Source organism: Rhipicephalus microplus, unplaced genomic scaffold (genome assembly GCF_043290135.1).
Source record: "Rhipicephalus microplus isolate Deutch F79 unplaced genomic scaffold, USDA_Rmic scaffold_49, whole genome shotgun sequence".
Classification (NCBI taxonomy): domain Eukaryota; kingdom Metazoa; phylum Arthropoda; class Arachnida; order Ixodida; family Ixodidae; genus Rhipicephalus; species Rhipicephalus microplus.
Genome location: NW_027464622.1, coordinates 1,959,426 through 1,975,210, shown reverse-complemented (window position 1 = coordinate 1,975,210; position 15,785 = coordinate 1,959,426). Strand labels below are relative to the sequence as shown.

Sequence of the window (15,785 nt, the reverse complement as noted above, 5' to 3'; positions counted from 1 at the left end):
TGGTAGCTGCGTCATTTTTTTCCTGGCATTGTACGCATGCCCTGTAGGCGGTATGTATGCACGGCGACGTTGACCATGCAAACCACTATCGCACGGTGGTTTCCTTGATCACGTGAGGTACCGCATTGCTTTGCTTGAGGGCGCGAGTTAGATTCCCGACCACGGCGGCCGCACTTCGATGGGGGTGAAATACGAAGAACACCCGTGAACCAAGATATATGTGTGCATTGGAGAACCCCAAGCGGTCACAATACTGATGCCCCATACTACAGCGCGCCTCAAGATAATATCTTGTTTGACATACGAATGCCTAACATTTACCCATGTTGAACGTTGATTTAAGCGGACACCGGCAAGCACGAAAATTTAAACTGTGCGTGAGTTGAACTAAAGGAACAGTAACAATCGAAGACATTTAATACCTCTCTAGCAAGGCATGAATTCCGATGATACTATATCAGCGGCTCCCTCTAAAAAAAAAAAAAACTTACCGCATGGGTAGACAATAGAAGGCTAAGGTTCCAGTAGTCCGCTGCTTTGTTCATTACAAAAACTCTGCATTTAGCACAAAGTAAGTTAAACAGAGGCATCTCAGCATCGACTATTTACCGCGAGAGTATCTTTTATAACTGTTCAGAGGCGTAGACCCCACCCAAATCTTGTGGACAAGGCAGCTTCCTTTATACGTAACTGTTTACAAAAAATTGACTACCTGCCTACCATATCATTAATTTCACGTGGTGGCATAAGATGGAGTTCGTTGGTGGTGGTCGGATGAATGGACTTATGAGCAACTTTGTGTTGAGGTGCAAGACTTATTACTCCGCGGGGCTGATAAAAAAATTAAATAGATCATATGCTGCATTATACGCTTGTTTTATTTCCGGCAAAACGCCGTTTAAATTCGACTGTGTGGTGCTGGTTTCCACTGATGACCATCTTCACTGTCATATAAATATAGCAGACCGGCACCATTCGGTTTAAAAACCCCCTAACATCACTAGACAGGAGAGCTGACCATACTTAACTCGCCTGACAGCCTGAATACAACGCCGCTTGCTCTCTTAGTAATGTAATTAACGAGAAAAAAACGCTGTCCGATATTTCCTCCGCCATTTCTACATATTGATGCACTTGAATACGTGGAAGTACTGCCAGAGCCTTGTGGTTTTGTTAGGGCGATGCGCACCCGCACTGCCTCTACCAGCCGTCACTCCACCGCGGAAACTCAAGTGCTGGTTCCCTATGGGCATCACGTAGCAAGTGATCTTATTACGTCATGTGTGTCAGCTGACCACAAATTCTTAGCATGCCACCTGAAGGCACTAAGTCTACCAGAACAAGAACCTCTCTATAAATGAAGAAAAAGAAGGGTAAACCTAAGGGGTCGTTTACTCAAACAGTAATCCTGAAAACTGAAAGAAAATTATGCCAAGGATAGTATAAGGAATATTATTAGAAGTGATTGTAATGTAAATCTGAAGAAAGAAAATTGGATGAGAATACAACTTGGCATAGGCAGGGAGCGAACCTACGACCTTCGAATAACGCGTCCGATGCTCTACTGACCAAGTATTGTCTTGTCCTTTATCTGCGTTACAAGGAAACCTATTGAAGATGAATACGCAAAGCTGCATGTGAAGATGTTCAGTTCTTTAAAGCAATGAAGCATTTTTCTTGCGTATAACCCGCCACTGCATATAAACCCTACCCTTAACAAGAAGGCTCGGAAAAACTGAAACAAAGAAGGCCCCTTTTATTGTTGTACGGGCGCTTTTTTCACTATAGTTTAGCAGTGCCGTGAAGGCAGCTTGCGCCCCAAAATTTGCATTCATTATAGGATTGAGAAACTTTGTATCCAATGAAACGGTATATCACATTGGCTGATTTTCTATCGCGCTCAATATATGCAGGTTTTACTGAAGCATGTAGTCGAGTGGAAAATAGTGTCTGCAACCAGCACACTTTCTGATGTACTCAAGGTCGGGTTACGCCCCGCCACGTTAGTCTAGTGGCTAATGTACTCGGCTGCTGACCCGCAGGTTGCGGGATCGAATTCTGGCTGCGGCGGCTGCATTTTCGACGGAGGTGAAAATGTTGAGGCCTTTGTATTTAGAGTTAGGTTCACCTTAGTTAACCACAAAATTCCGAAATTTCCGGAACCCTCCAGAGAGAGAGAGAGAGAGAAAGAACTTTATTTAAGTGAAAAAAAAATTGCAGTGGTATGGCGATCAGGCCGTGTCTGACTGCTACCTCCTCAGCTCGCTGTATGGCCCGGAGCTGTACTTCTTGGCTCGTATCTCGGAGCACTCTTTTTCATGCCTCGGACGAGGCAGTGGTCAGGAGATCAGCCGGGGGTGGATCCTCGCTGCAGTCTCATAGTATACGAGAGAGGGATGCGACGGAGCCACATTTTGAGCAATGCGGATCGGGGTAAATGTGGGCGTATACCCGCGGGCACGGGAGCGAGTTTGTTTGGAGGCGGTGACATGTGATTTCTTGTGGTTTCGTGAGTATGGGATGCGGCGGTGGTTTTGTCCGACGTGCGAGGTGGTAGTGCTGAACAGTTTCGTAATAGGATATAAGGGGCTCGCCGGTGTTTTCTTGGTTCGTGACGGGGCCCACTGCTTAGTTGACCAATTCTCGAGCTTGTCGGTGGGTGGCGTCGTTTCCCGGGTTTCTTCCGTGCGCCGGGACCCAGATAAGGAATATGGAAGATGGATCTTCGTCTTCGAGGCAGGCGAGGGACTCAAAGAGCCGTAAGGTACCGGGAGCAACGGTACCACGAGCGTAATGGGAGATAGCAGTTTTCGAGTCACTGAGGATTGCAGTGAACCCGGAGGACACCGCGCGAGCTATGGCCACTTCCTCGGCTTCCGCGGGGTGGAGGGCACGGACTAAGCCGGCTACTCGCAAGATTGCGTCGCTGTTGAAGGGGGTGCGAATAGTTATTACACTAAGTGCGTACGCGCTTGTTTGAGAGGAGTAGCGAGCCGCGTCCACGTAGGCCACATCGGGCCGCGAGGCGTAGTCGTCATGTAAGGCTTGGGCTCGGGCTTGCCATCTACCGTCGTGGTGCCTGCAAGCATGTTTTCAGCAGTGGTTTTATGAGCAAACTACGACGTAAAGTCGGAGGTATAGAGGCCGGGTCTGATCCAGATGGCGAAGCAGTGAGTCCTATGCGAGCGAGTATACAGCGGCCGGTCTTGCAACTGCGAAGTCTCTGAATCTGTGCTGTGCGACGTGCATCGATGAGTTCGTTGACAGTATTGTGGATGCTGAGGCTGAAGAAATGCGACGTAGAGGTCGTGCCAATGAGTCTAAGAGCCATCTTTTACACTTTGCGAATAAGTTGGTCCAGTTTGTCCATCTCGCATCCCAGTAGGCGCAGGTATGGTGGCGCGTAGACGAGACAAGAAATGATGAAGGCGTGGATAAGCTGGATTAGATGCCTTGCTATCGATTAAACACGCGAGCATTGAGGCAGGTTGTTTGAGTGACGGCAACATTGAGGCGTTCCAGTGCGATGGTGTTCCATTGATTTGATTTAATGAATGAATAGGCCTGAAATTCACATAAGGTCAGCTTGCGGTACGGCTACACCATTGGCATAAATTTGGATGACCGGTTGGGGAGGGTACTTGTTCTGACGGCAGTCGGGAGAACGAAGCAGCAAGAGCTCCGACTTGTTCGACGAGTACGTAGGGCCTGCGTCACGTGGCTAACGACGGCGCCGGCCACACGTTGGAAGGTCTCCTCTATCTCGCTGCCTGAGCCCGTAGTCGTTCACAGCATGACGTCGTCTGCCCCGCCGCGTTGGTCTAGTGGCTAAGGTACTCGGCTGCTGACCCGCAGGTCGCGGGTTCAAATCCCGGCTGCGGCGGCTGCATTTCCGATGGAGGCGGAAATGTCGAGGCCCGTGTGCTCAGATTTGGGTGCACGTTAAAAAACCCCAGGTGGTCAAAATTTTCGGAGCCCTCCACTACGGCGTCTCTCATAATCATATGGTGGTTTTGGGACGTTAAACCCCACAAATCAATCAATCAATCAAGCATGACGTCGTGTGCATAGATGGTATGACGAAGGCCGGCAATGCCATCAAGTACAGATGACAGCGTGCGCATAGCAAGGTTAAAGAAAAATGGTGACAAAACCGCTCCTTGAGGGGTGCCTCTGTCTCCGAGTTTGAGGTGTTTAGAGGTGGAGGCACCAGCAAACGATTTTTTCAACATTATGGTTCGAAAGGAAGTCGCATACGTAGTTATACGTAGGTTCACCCGTGTTAATGGCGGCCAGGTTTGAGGCGATGGCTTTGTGTCGCACCGAGTTGAATGCCTTATGAAGATCTAGACCGAGCATGGTGCGAGTGCCGGCCTTCAGTGGAGTACGAGGGAGGTCTTGGTGTGTTTGCAGTAGCGTGTCTTGCGTCGAGAGGTGGGTGCGAAAGCCGAGCATCGTGGGAGGAATAATGTCATTTTCTTCAGCGTACGTCTGTAATCGTGCAAGTACAACGAGTTTTATTAGCTTGCCAATGAAAGATGTGAGTGTTATTGGGCATAGGTTGGCGATGTCCATCTTCTTGCCTGGTTTGAGGATAAATAGGAGCCTCACGTGTCTCCGCTCCTGTGGTATATGTGGCTAGAGTGCCAGCACTCGCTAGCGTACCATGTAAGCGCAGCCACTGATTTCACGTCGAGATTTCGGAGGAATTTGTTGCTTACGTCATCAGGACCAGGTGCCGACGTTGTGCGAAGTTTGAGCATTGCCGCGTAGATTTTGCGCCTCCGTAATATCTTCGCCCAGTCGGGGGTTTCGTTGGCCGCTGTACGAGGGAAAATGCTCCAGTGGCGCGTTCGGCTGAGCGAGGTTCACGTAACAACGAGCCAATTCTTCGAGCAGCTCGGCCTCTGTCTGAGGGTAACAATGTAGCAGCCGGTGAAGCTGTTTTTGCGCAGACGACTTGGACGCACAGGGATCAAGCAAGTGTCGTAGTAGGTGTCACATTCTCTTGGAGCTGATCTGCCTGTGGAGACTGTCACACAGCTGACCCCACTGCTGTCTCGCGAGGGCGAAACTGTGGTTCTCAATTTCACGCGCTAGCGCTTCGATACGGCGGCGTAATTTGTTGTTGTGACGCTGCCGGCGCCTCCTGCGCATGAGGCCAGCGTGTGTGTCCCATATGTGGAGGAGGGGAGAGTCGGTAGAGGGCAAGTCGGTGCTAGTCTCCACCTCACGGATTGACTTGCACATGCTCTCGCTATGAATTATTCCATTTATTGATGTCCATAACGGTGTTGGAGGCTTGTTTTTCACGCAACTGGCAGAATTTCGGCCAATCCGTAATGCGAGCTGTGGGTATTGGCTTCTAGCTGAGGCACGTTTGAATTGTTATTGCGAGGATTTTGTGGTCACTGCCCACTAAAAGGCCCGTATTGTCCCAATTAGAACGCGTAACGTTCTTGCACAATGTAAGGTCCGGCGATGTGCCACGGCACACACCGTTGTCTGTTCGTGTGGGCGGCTACTGCACATCGTTAGGAAGGGTAAGACGAAGGTCTTGTAATAATGATTATAGCTTTCTGCCTTTCGAATCTGTATGCGTGTAGCCTCAATCGGAATGTCGTTTGTTAAAGTCGCCGAGCAAGAGCAGCTGCACGTCTCCGACGAGACCAATCGTCTCAGTAAAGAGCGAGAGAAGTCTGCCGCTTTCACACGGGGTGAACTGCACACATTCAGGACGAAGAATGACTTGCCTCTGCGTTTGCGTGGTAGAATCTCTACGATCGTATGCTGAGTGCCCGTTGCTTCCAATTCGTGCTGTATAACTGGGAGGCTGTTGTTAACGAGTGGCAATGTGCAGGGGCACGCATGCGTATCAAGCTGATAGTAGGCCTCGTAACCGAAGAGGGTGGAAAGAGTAGACGTCTCTTGCAAGGCGATAACATCCGAGGCTGGTTCCGTTGCCTGCGGATCAGCTTGCAGTTTCTGTACGAGCTGCTACAGGTGGCTCCGTTTCTTACGGTATCCCCTGCAGTTTCACTTCCATATGGTCAGTGTGGGACACACCATGAAGAAGCCATTGCAGGCTTGGGGTGCGCCTGCAGTGTGGCACGTTGGCAGAACGTAGGCGGATGCTCGCGGTGCTCGGGCCGTAAATAGAGTTTGGCGGTGGTGGACTTCGTGTAATTTTTAAAGCATTCAGTGAATTATTGGTTGCCTCCGTATAACTCTTCAGGGCGTTCAGTGAGGTGTTCGTGTCTGCAAATGCTTGTTGCAGAGTGTTGAAATGGACTTCGAACTTTGTGTCTAGGGTTGTGAGAGCCGCACATACCGCTTTGGAGACCGCCGTAACGATATCGATCTCGGCAAGAAGCGATTTTTTTTTGCTTTGCGCTTACCCGCGAGCTGCGATTGGGGCTAGGATTGGGAAGAGACGGCCTCCATTGGTTCCGACGCGGTCATGGCTGGTTGCTCAAGGGTTTTCTCTAGCTTTCCTTCTAATGACTGGATGTATTACGTGAGGCTTCCCATTTGGCACATTAGTTTAGGGAGCTGATACTGCTGCGAGGAAAGTTGTGCCTTAAATGAGGAGTTTTCCCTGACCAACTCCCTCACCTGTGGATCCTGCGACGACGTCGGTGACGATTTGAGCGACGCTGGGGGTCCTTGAGCCCACGCAAGCTTCTTGGGACCAGCTACAGATAATGACTGTGTCAATTCCTGGGACGAACCAGGGGAAGGGGAGAAAAGCAACGAGGATGAGTTGAGGTAGCTATCAGAATGGGACCACAATCAGGACATGGACCGCCACTTGGACCTGGACTTGGACCGGCGCCTGGACCAGGACCTCGACCGGGAGCAGCCATGGTTGCGGGGTCCAATATGCTCAGTTTGTTTCTGCTGCTGTGGCTGGCCGAGAGGTGGGTACGACTGCTCTTGGGATGGTGAGTGATTGGTGAGAAGGATTGACGGCTGCTGCGGTTGGGGCTCTTCGTCAGGTGCTTGCGCCGGTGCGTAGCTGGACAGGGTAGGCTTCTTAACGAAACGGTATTTGCAGTTGGAACTGTTCGTTGCGTGACCGCCCTTACAACCGATGCAGTAGGCACGGCATGTCGGTTGGGTGCCCTCAGGGATCGGTGGGTGTTCCTCGCCACAGCGCGCACAGCGGTTGCGTTTAGGATGGGGGCAAACATCAGTTGGATGACCCAACTTGCAGCAGTTAAAGCACGCTTCTACTCTTTGGTAAAAGGGGTAGAGGCGAATGTAGACGTCGTGATAGAAGATCCATCGTGGCAAACAACCTCCAAGCATGGTGACAATTATGTGGTTCGCCCGTCCCATGCAACGGCCACTCTCGACAGGCATAGTTGGGTTGCTCTCTTGCAAGTCTTTCAAGATTTTCGCCTCAGTAAAGTTGTCGTAGGCGTTGAACATGATGCCACGAAATTGCTCGTCGGGTGGTGGGGCGTAAACGTGAAATTCGATGGTCCGGACTGCGATGTGCAGTGACGTGATGCGAAGTTAGGCTTGTGCTCGGACGGATTCTCGCACACTAAGGGTGAATGTGTTGTTTGTGGGGTGAACCCGCACTTTGGCGCGGGACGCCGGTGGCTGGTCCATAATGACGCGGCCTTCAGCAGGGCTTCGTACAGTTGCGATGGCGGCAGCTTCGTAAGTTCGACGGGAATTTTTGGCCGTCCCACGATGTGGAGGCGTCAGGCGACATCCTAGGTAGTGAACCGTGTCTTCGCAGGGGCGGCGGGCGCAGTTTCAGGTCGTTACTTGGGAGCGTCACTTGTTGGGCGCCGTTTAGATGCGGCGTTGCCTGGCGGAGCTCGAGGCGTCGCTTCTCCTAGGCGCGAAAACCTGGCGATGGCTGCCAAGAGCCGTCCAACCATACTTCTACCATTATCGTGGTTCTTTCAACCATGTGCTTCATGTCGGGGGCAACGGGGCGCGGCAGGAATGTGGGGGGAAACGCTAAAGCACTGGCAAAAAGCTTACGCGAAAGAGAGCGGGAGCGTTGCAAAAGACGCGAGAGCGTCTCTCACAAACGCAAGGGCAAAAAACGCCCGTCCGCTTTCTTCGAAAGCTCGAGAGGGACTCCCTCCAGAATCCTCCACGGCGGCGCCTATAACAAGCATATGGTGGTTTCGGGACGTTAAATCCTATATATTATTCTTAGATTAGGTTATGTATACAACCATAACTGAGTTACATTTGCCATAGGCTTTTCAAAAAAAAAACACTTAACCGATAAACTGGACAGACTTAGCGATCTTTAGCGAGGCACTGTCAAAAGGTTTATAAAGAATTCTTCGCATTACAGAAAACCGAGGTGGTAAGAAATTAATCTGGATTCCATTACAATACATGGTGGCCTAATTATATCATGGTTATGCAGCTAAAAGGAGGCAACAATACAATTCGTTCTTCCTGTTTTAAAGGCCAAGCACGTTCGCCTTGTCAAATGCGTGTGTCCACTCTAGCCAAAGTTTAAAATTATGCCGATGCACATTATGGCGGTGCGACCAAATATATGTTGCTGACTGATGAATGGAGTAAGTCGCAAAATTTCGTATTTTGCTTAATTTCTTGAATGGGCAAGAGTAGTTACCTCTTTAGGCAACAAAACTGGCAAATAAATTTCAATGGAAAAGTTATACGCCAGTTTACAAAACATCCTATTAAACTGTTTCTCACTTGTATCAACCATTAGTGTTTTATGCTTTTTGCAGTTGCCCGTAAAATGCCCGCTTGCGAGCCGTGATTGCAGGAATTCCTAACTTTCCGCGTGGAGACGATATGCTTCCCTCGCGGCGGCTCATGGCAGTGATTACCAGAAAGAGCGGTCTTTGCTTGTGCTGCTGCTCGTCATCGTACAGCCACTGCCAATGTCGCGGTCCTGTCGCCTTTTAGGCCGCAGCATAGTACGTGCCCTTGTCGTTTGCAGCGGGAAGGTTTGGGGAGCAGAGAAATCACGGCACGCATAGGCGCCCAAGTGGGCATGTCACGCGATATAGGTTAGTATTCAACGGGCGTGTGCAGTAAGCACAAAAACACTGTTATACTTAACAAAGTTGGAAACAGCCTTATCGGATGTTTTTGAAAGCGACCCAAAACTTTTATATGTGGGGTTTAATGTCCCAAACCACTTTATGATTATGAGAGACGCAGTAGTGGAGGGCTCCGGAAATTTTGAACACCTGGGGTTCTTTGCCATGCACCCAAATCTGAACACACAGGCCTACAACATTTTCGCGTCCATGAAATATGCAGCCGCCACAGCCGGGATTTTATCCCGTGACCTGCTGGTCAGTAGCCGTGTACCTTAGCCACTAGACCACCTCGACGGGGCGCCTACAGCTTTCTCAATACAATCACTTCACCAGCTGTGTGGCTCTAGAAGAGAGTGAATTAACTTTGGCTGATCAAAGAAACAGAGCTCGTAAAACATGAACTTCCTCTAAAAGAGCTGCACTTGCTTTTTACACCTAATACACACTCAGGAGAGACTTAGCAACACTTGGCCAGGCCCTGTCTAAAGATTGATAAGGAATCCTTCGTATTATAGAAAACCAAGGTGCTCAGAAATTAATTTGGATTCCACTACAATACACGGCGGCTTGAGTATATCCTCGTTTACGCAGCTAAAAGAAGCACAACAATTCAATTCGTTCATTTTTTAAATGCCAAGCACGTTCACATTGAGAAATGCGAGTGTTCACTCACCAGCCTTTTCGTCCTTCGGGTTGGACGAATACGACAGGAAGCCGAACGTGGGGCTGCAACCCGCTTGTCGGGCAATTCGGATAAACCGCCGGAGATCCCGGCAGAAGTCTTCCAGGAACTTTGGCAGTCCGCTTGCTGTTGGCGGGCATTTTTCCTCCGGTTTTATCTGTGATAATCGATCAGAAAGGGAAGGTCACTTTTCTTATTACTGTGGTGTACTCTGTGGCACGTGGGGATTAGGCAATTACTGATGATCATTTAGTATCGGAGCTTTCAATTGTACTGCAATCGTAAGTTCCCCGTAACAGCCAGCGACAAACCAGGTGTCTTGAAATGTGACACAAATAGTGCTAAACTACCACACGTAAGGCACTTGCGTCGAGGTGAGCTTCGACGCAAAAACTGAAATGATGAATGAGTTGAGACTAATAAATCATACTATTCAAACTCCATATTCGTTACTTTCACAATTATAGGTTCATTCACAAAAAATAGAGGTCTAGGTATCATTTTCGTAATTTGCGCTGAGGTCTCCACGCGTTACTTTATGGATTTCAAAGTGTATTTTTTATACTTTGGCAACATTAGTCCAACGAAATTTGTGGAACTTATTATGTTAGGTCGGTCGTCTTCACAAAGGACAATGTACTCCGTAGCTAGCAATGCCACTAAAGAGGTAAGAACTTCCAAGTTGGCGCTGCCACCCACATATTCTTTTCATGCGTTTCTTGCTGATCAAGCTTGTTCTCTGAGTAAGAGTTACGCTTCCGATATTGCAAATTCGGAATTGACTACTACGTAAGAAATATTCCTTTTTAGTGTTTTCTGCTCAGTTCTGATGAGCAATACATCAGACTCTCTGGTCGATGTAGTAACGTTTATTTGTGAGAGCATGCAAATATTTTACTGGCTACCCCTGGTGGTAACCTTCCGCGAAACCTTAAGCAGTGAGGTTGTACACCCATGTTTGGAAATGTTTCTATTGAGCATAAGGATAAGACGCAGTGGAAAAGTGTACCGACTGATACCTATTATATTTGGAAACTTAGACCTCAAATATGTGTAAGTGCACCTTCTCTTCTTTTGGCCAAGAAAGAGCGTGATTTGCGTAAACAGGAGTGATTTGAATGAATAAAATTGGCTCAGTGATCTAGCAGGTTGACTTCACGCATGCTCTGTACGGACTTTGGAGAAGGCGTTGTTTCTAGCCACATCTGCGTCACTGTGTATGCTTCTGTCTCCATGTTTTTTAAAGACGATAGTCTTTCTTGGGGACCTTCGACGGAAACATTTTGGTCTTTCTGTCCATTCGTTGGTTTGTTCATGGACTCCTAACGATGCCCTAAAGTCCAAACAGCACCTAACGATAACCCAAACCGCCGACCCCATCCGCAGCGCCCACCAATAAGGCTCAGTATTCAGCGTTCCTACTTGTTCAATTGTAAAAAAAGCAATTATTGCGCATATCTCAGGCACAAAAACAACACGTCAATAGTCTGTATGGGTGCCTGTTTATTAGAAAAGGCTTTAGTAAATCTAAGGATGGTAGCGCTTATCAGATAAGGCTGTGCTGACGATGCAACGCTTGCACAAAAAGGCGAGTGTTTCCACCGCTTTTTTAAGACGACGCGGTGGTTGAACCTACACGTCGCCACGCGGTCTACACCTTATCACCTTCGAGATGTGCGTGCACGCCGTGCACGCTTCGTTTTTCAAGATAACTGCCAGAAAGCGCTCATGTCTCACGTGTGACGTGCCTTGATGCGCTCGTTCGCCTCCGCTGCACGCTCGAGGCACTCTGACGCAACGCCTCCAGAATACCATCACTGCTGATTTTCTTGCGCAGAACATCGAATAAACCTTTTGTTTACTCTCTCCAGACGTAATACTATTGTCTTTCGATGACATTTGCAGTATAACATGCAGATACGGGGCCAATTTTTTTCTTCTTTTTTTTCGCAACTTTTTTTTTACTTCCTTCGAAGATAAGTATGAACCGACTTGACCAACTAGGAACACTCATGAAAGTATTTCAGCCAACCTCCCGTGTTATTGTATGCAGCAAAATTAATCTTGCCCTATGCAACAGGGGTCTCAAACTCACCTTAGCTAGCTAGTGGGCCACAGTCACAAAACTCAATCCACTTAAGGACCCGGAGAGTGACGAAGGTTGAAGTGAAGGGTAGGGGGGTGAAGTTCAAAGAAAATGTCAGCTATTGTTGTTATTTCAATTGGAAAGAACGCTTTTCCCCTATCTCGCGTAAACGTAACTTCTGAAACTGGGAATACAGGTTTGATGTATGTATGGATAATGAACACCCTAATGACTAAACTGTGGACGCCTATTCAAAAAACGAAGTTTTTGCTGCACGATTAAGTGAAAAAAAAAACCATGTTTACCAGATATGATGGCTCATCAAAAATACAGTATAAAAACAGACGCGTACGGGTCGGCCCGATAGCAGAAGGTGAGAGGGCCGCGTTTTGGAGACGTTGCTAAACCGGGTGCCCCAGCTAACTCTGGCCAGAGTTTTGAAGCTTGTCGTCGCCCTTCATGACAAGTCTACCAAATGAATGCTACTCAGTGTTGCATACAGGGCGTTTCTATTTTACGAGTTTTGTTTCATTGATCAGGCAAGGTTAATTAACTCACTTCTAGAGCGACAAAGCTTGTGAAAAAATCGCAATGAGGAAGTTGTAGGCCGCTTTCAAAAACATCCAATTTTAATTTTTATTTCTTAAGTATAACAGTGTTGTTCTGCTTTATTGCACGCGCCCGTCCAATACAAACCTATAGGGCGTGACACGCCCACTTGGGCGCCTACGCGTGCCGTGATTGCTCTGCTCCCAAAACTTTCTCGCTGCAAACGGCAAGGGCACGTAATACGCTGCGGCCTGAAAGTTGACAGGCCCGCGACAATGGTATATATTGGTTGTACGTTGACGAGCAGCAGCCCAAGCAAAGACCGCTCTTTCTGGTAATCACTGCCATGAGCCGCCGCGAGGGAAGCATATCGTCTGCACGCGGAATGTTAAGAACTCCTGCAATCACGGCTCGCAAGCGGGCATTTCACGGGCAACTGCAAAAAGCATAAAACACTAATGATTGCTACAAGTGAGAAACAGCCTAATAGGACGTTTTGTAAACAGACATAGAACTTTTTTGTTGAAATTAATTGGCGAGTTTTGTTGCCTAAATAGGTAACTAATCTCGCCTATTCAAGCAATTAGGCAAAATACAAAATTTCGCACCTTACTTCGTTCACCAGTCAGCTATGTAATTTGGTCGTGTCGTCATAAAGTGCATCGGTACATACTTAAAGCTTAGCTAGAGTTTACTGAGGAACACTGTATACGTCATACTGGGTTATATATATTTTTGCTGGTCTACTGCTATCTTTTCTTGTTTCACGTTCTTGCTCTTTTTCGTATTTCTTCTTTTACACTGTCTATTGCAATGTTTGTGATTAGCACTCTTTTTTTCTGTGCATTTGCGAAGACCTGGTGATTGTTCCTGGGATCACAAATTGATTGATTGATTAATTGATTGATTGAATATGCAGGTATTTCTAGCATAACACCAATGAATTGAGAAAGTATTCGAAGTGGATACAAGATTTGGAAGTGCGTCAGAGCAGGCTGAAGCAAAGAGAGCCGGCTACTAACTGGATTTATTACAATAAAAAGTACATGCATAGATAATCAGAGAGAGAGAGAAACCATCCAAAAAAGTGTAATCAGGATACTATCACATTAGATGCACACAATCAAACAGGCACTCACTTTTGGCCTAAAGCCGGAAGGGAGGGGGGAGAGTAACCTGTTTTACGATTACACAGAGCACTTGGTTTGCAAACACACATGTCACTAATTTATCATTAGCTCCTCGATAATTTTGTGAGTTGTCTGGATGCATATCCTGTGACATTTTTAAAGTTTTGTATGCGTTCAAAATGCGTTCAAAATGTACCCTTGCCAACACGCGCAAGCGTCAACTTTTACAAACTTTATTATATTTTGTTATTTCGAAGTGGCCCTTATTTCTTTAAAAATTGCCGGTCAGAGCCTATTGCCTTGTATAAAAAGCGTTGACCTCAAACAAAGGAAATTCGTGCCGTAAAATTGAAGGGTTCGCAGAGATTTCGGTAAGTATGGCAAACCTGAAAAGGTGCGGGATAGCCGGTTCCGAAACAGAACAGAAAATGACGGTGAAGGCTGTTCGAAGAAAAGAACAGCTATAAAACGCCGTCATGTGATTAACCACGCAAAGTATATAGGCACGTGAATTCACTCACGCTGCCAGCTGCAAGTATGCAGTGCCAAAACAATCAGCAGGTACCATTGTCGTGCACGGAGTACTCTCCAGCTATTCGAAGAATGCTTCACTTTTGTTTCGCACAGATATTACTGCGTTGCTACACATATTAAGACTGTGGGATGTTCCGCCGCTTTCATAGCATCCAGTAACAAAGAAGTGCAGTAGGGGTGACTCTCGTGTACACTGATTAGACAGAGAATGAAATGAGCCCTAACTAAGTTCATCACTTCGCTAGTAAAGTGCCAGGTGTACCTCCCAACAGCAACCACCACGGCCAACGGGAACGAGTCGGTACAAGTATAGCGCCAACTGTAGCCATCGACAAGAAGGTTCTAGCAATTTTTGCCTCTTTAATTTTAGTCCGGGAACGAGTCGGTACAAGTATAGCGCCAACTGTAGCCATCGACAAGAAGGTTCTAGCAATTTTTGCCTTTTTAATTTTAGTCCTATACAAGGTCACGAGAGTCGCTCCATTTAGTTCGAGACTGTTCTTCAAACATCAACGTAAAGCCCGCTATGGGCCGGGTAAAATACGTGACAGCATATTATGTGGCCTAGCATCTCTGCGCGACAAGGGCACCTCTATGATTCTCTTTACGTTTCCAACCACCTCATAATATTCATAATCATACACCGGTTATTGGAGTACCAACGGTTCTCAAAAGTTCCTCCAAGCAAGCCTCACTGTAAGACAAGACAGCGACAACGCCTTCGCACCCTTCTCCTGATCCTTTTGCACTATCCTGAATATCTCAAGGCACTTATCCCTGCTCTCGTCACTATCTTCTTTACAAGCGCGAATGCGCCCTCCACTCGAACCGCGTGCCCACTCACAGATATACTGAATAAAGGAAGCTCGCTTTAAAGCGGCCCTTGTATAATGGCTGAAACTGGCCGTGCGACTCACGTGGCAGTAACAGAGGTAGCGCAGTTTCCGTCTCAGCAGACCGAGGCTGACGGCTTGCCAGAGGCGGCAGACTTCGCTTGTGTTGAACAAATCGCTGACGGGCACGAACTCGAGAATTTGGCTCACCACGAAGAAGTCAGCGCAGGCAGCGATGTCCATCCATGCACTCGGCTCTTCAGCCGCTGCACTCGGCGCCCAATTTTGATCCCGTCAGTGGGATGGCTCCGTCAAATGCGAGCCCTGGCCTGATGTGACCTTCTTGCTCGTCGTCTTCACGAACTCCGCGGGGAGCCCGCGCTTCACTTCTTCGCCTTCTTCTTCGCCGACTCGCGCTCGCGGAAGCCATCGGCAACAGTCAAAATCACAGCACGGCAGTACCACTGTTGTTCGTGCAGGCGTTGTCCGCATTTCTTTTCAGCCATGTGCACTTTTTTTGTCCCGCCAGTCTGATCTACCTGTGTGTGCTGCCGCAACAATGAACTATCTCTTTCTGCCAAAAACTGAAAAAGGGGAGGAGACTGAATAAGCCCCCTCTCGTCAGTGCTGCCATCACAGCACTCGCGCAACGAATAAAGATGTAGTAAGCTGGAAACAATGACATATGACACTTTCTAAGCTTAATATTTTATATGCTAGCTCAGCCAACTTGAGTAAGTAATTCTTGCAAGGGAATTATTCATCGATGATGGAATCAATATTCGCCTGTTCCCGCAAGGTGATCACTAACAAATGTAGGGTTGGTCCGACCGTCATATTTCCTAAGGCCCTTTCTACGACCCAGAAAACAAAGATTTGCAGACTGCGAATTTGATCACCGCGAAAAAAAAA

At 47.8% G+C, this 15,785-nt stretch overlaps 1 protein-coding gene across 2 annotated transcripts in view; it reads right to left on the bottom strand.

The window, feature by feature from the left end:
* Nucleotides 1-15,537, bottom strand: part of LOC142788257 (uncharacterized) — a 43,611-nt gene extending 28,074 nt beyond the window's left edge. The window contains exons 1-2 of one of the 2 annotated variants that reach the window (XM_075884862.1): nt 15,084-15,537; nt 9,733-9,898 (exon numbers count right to left, since the gene is read on the bottom strand). In XM_075884862.1, the coding sequence (XP_075740977.1) occupies nt 9,733-9,898; nt 15,084-15,116 (199 nt within the window). In that variant the 5' untranslated portion in view covers nt 15,117-15,537. Of the gene's footprint in view, nt 1-9,732; nt 9,899-14,957 lie in introns of both variants that reach the window. The other variant, XM_075884861.1, reaches the window with a different exon arrangement.
* Nucleotides 15,538-15,785: the final 248 nt, after the last annotated feature.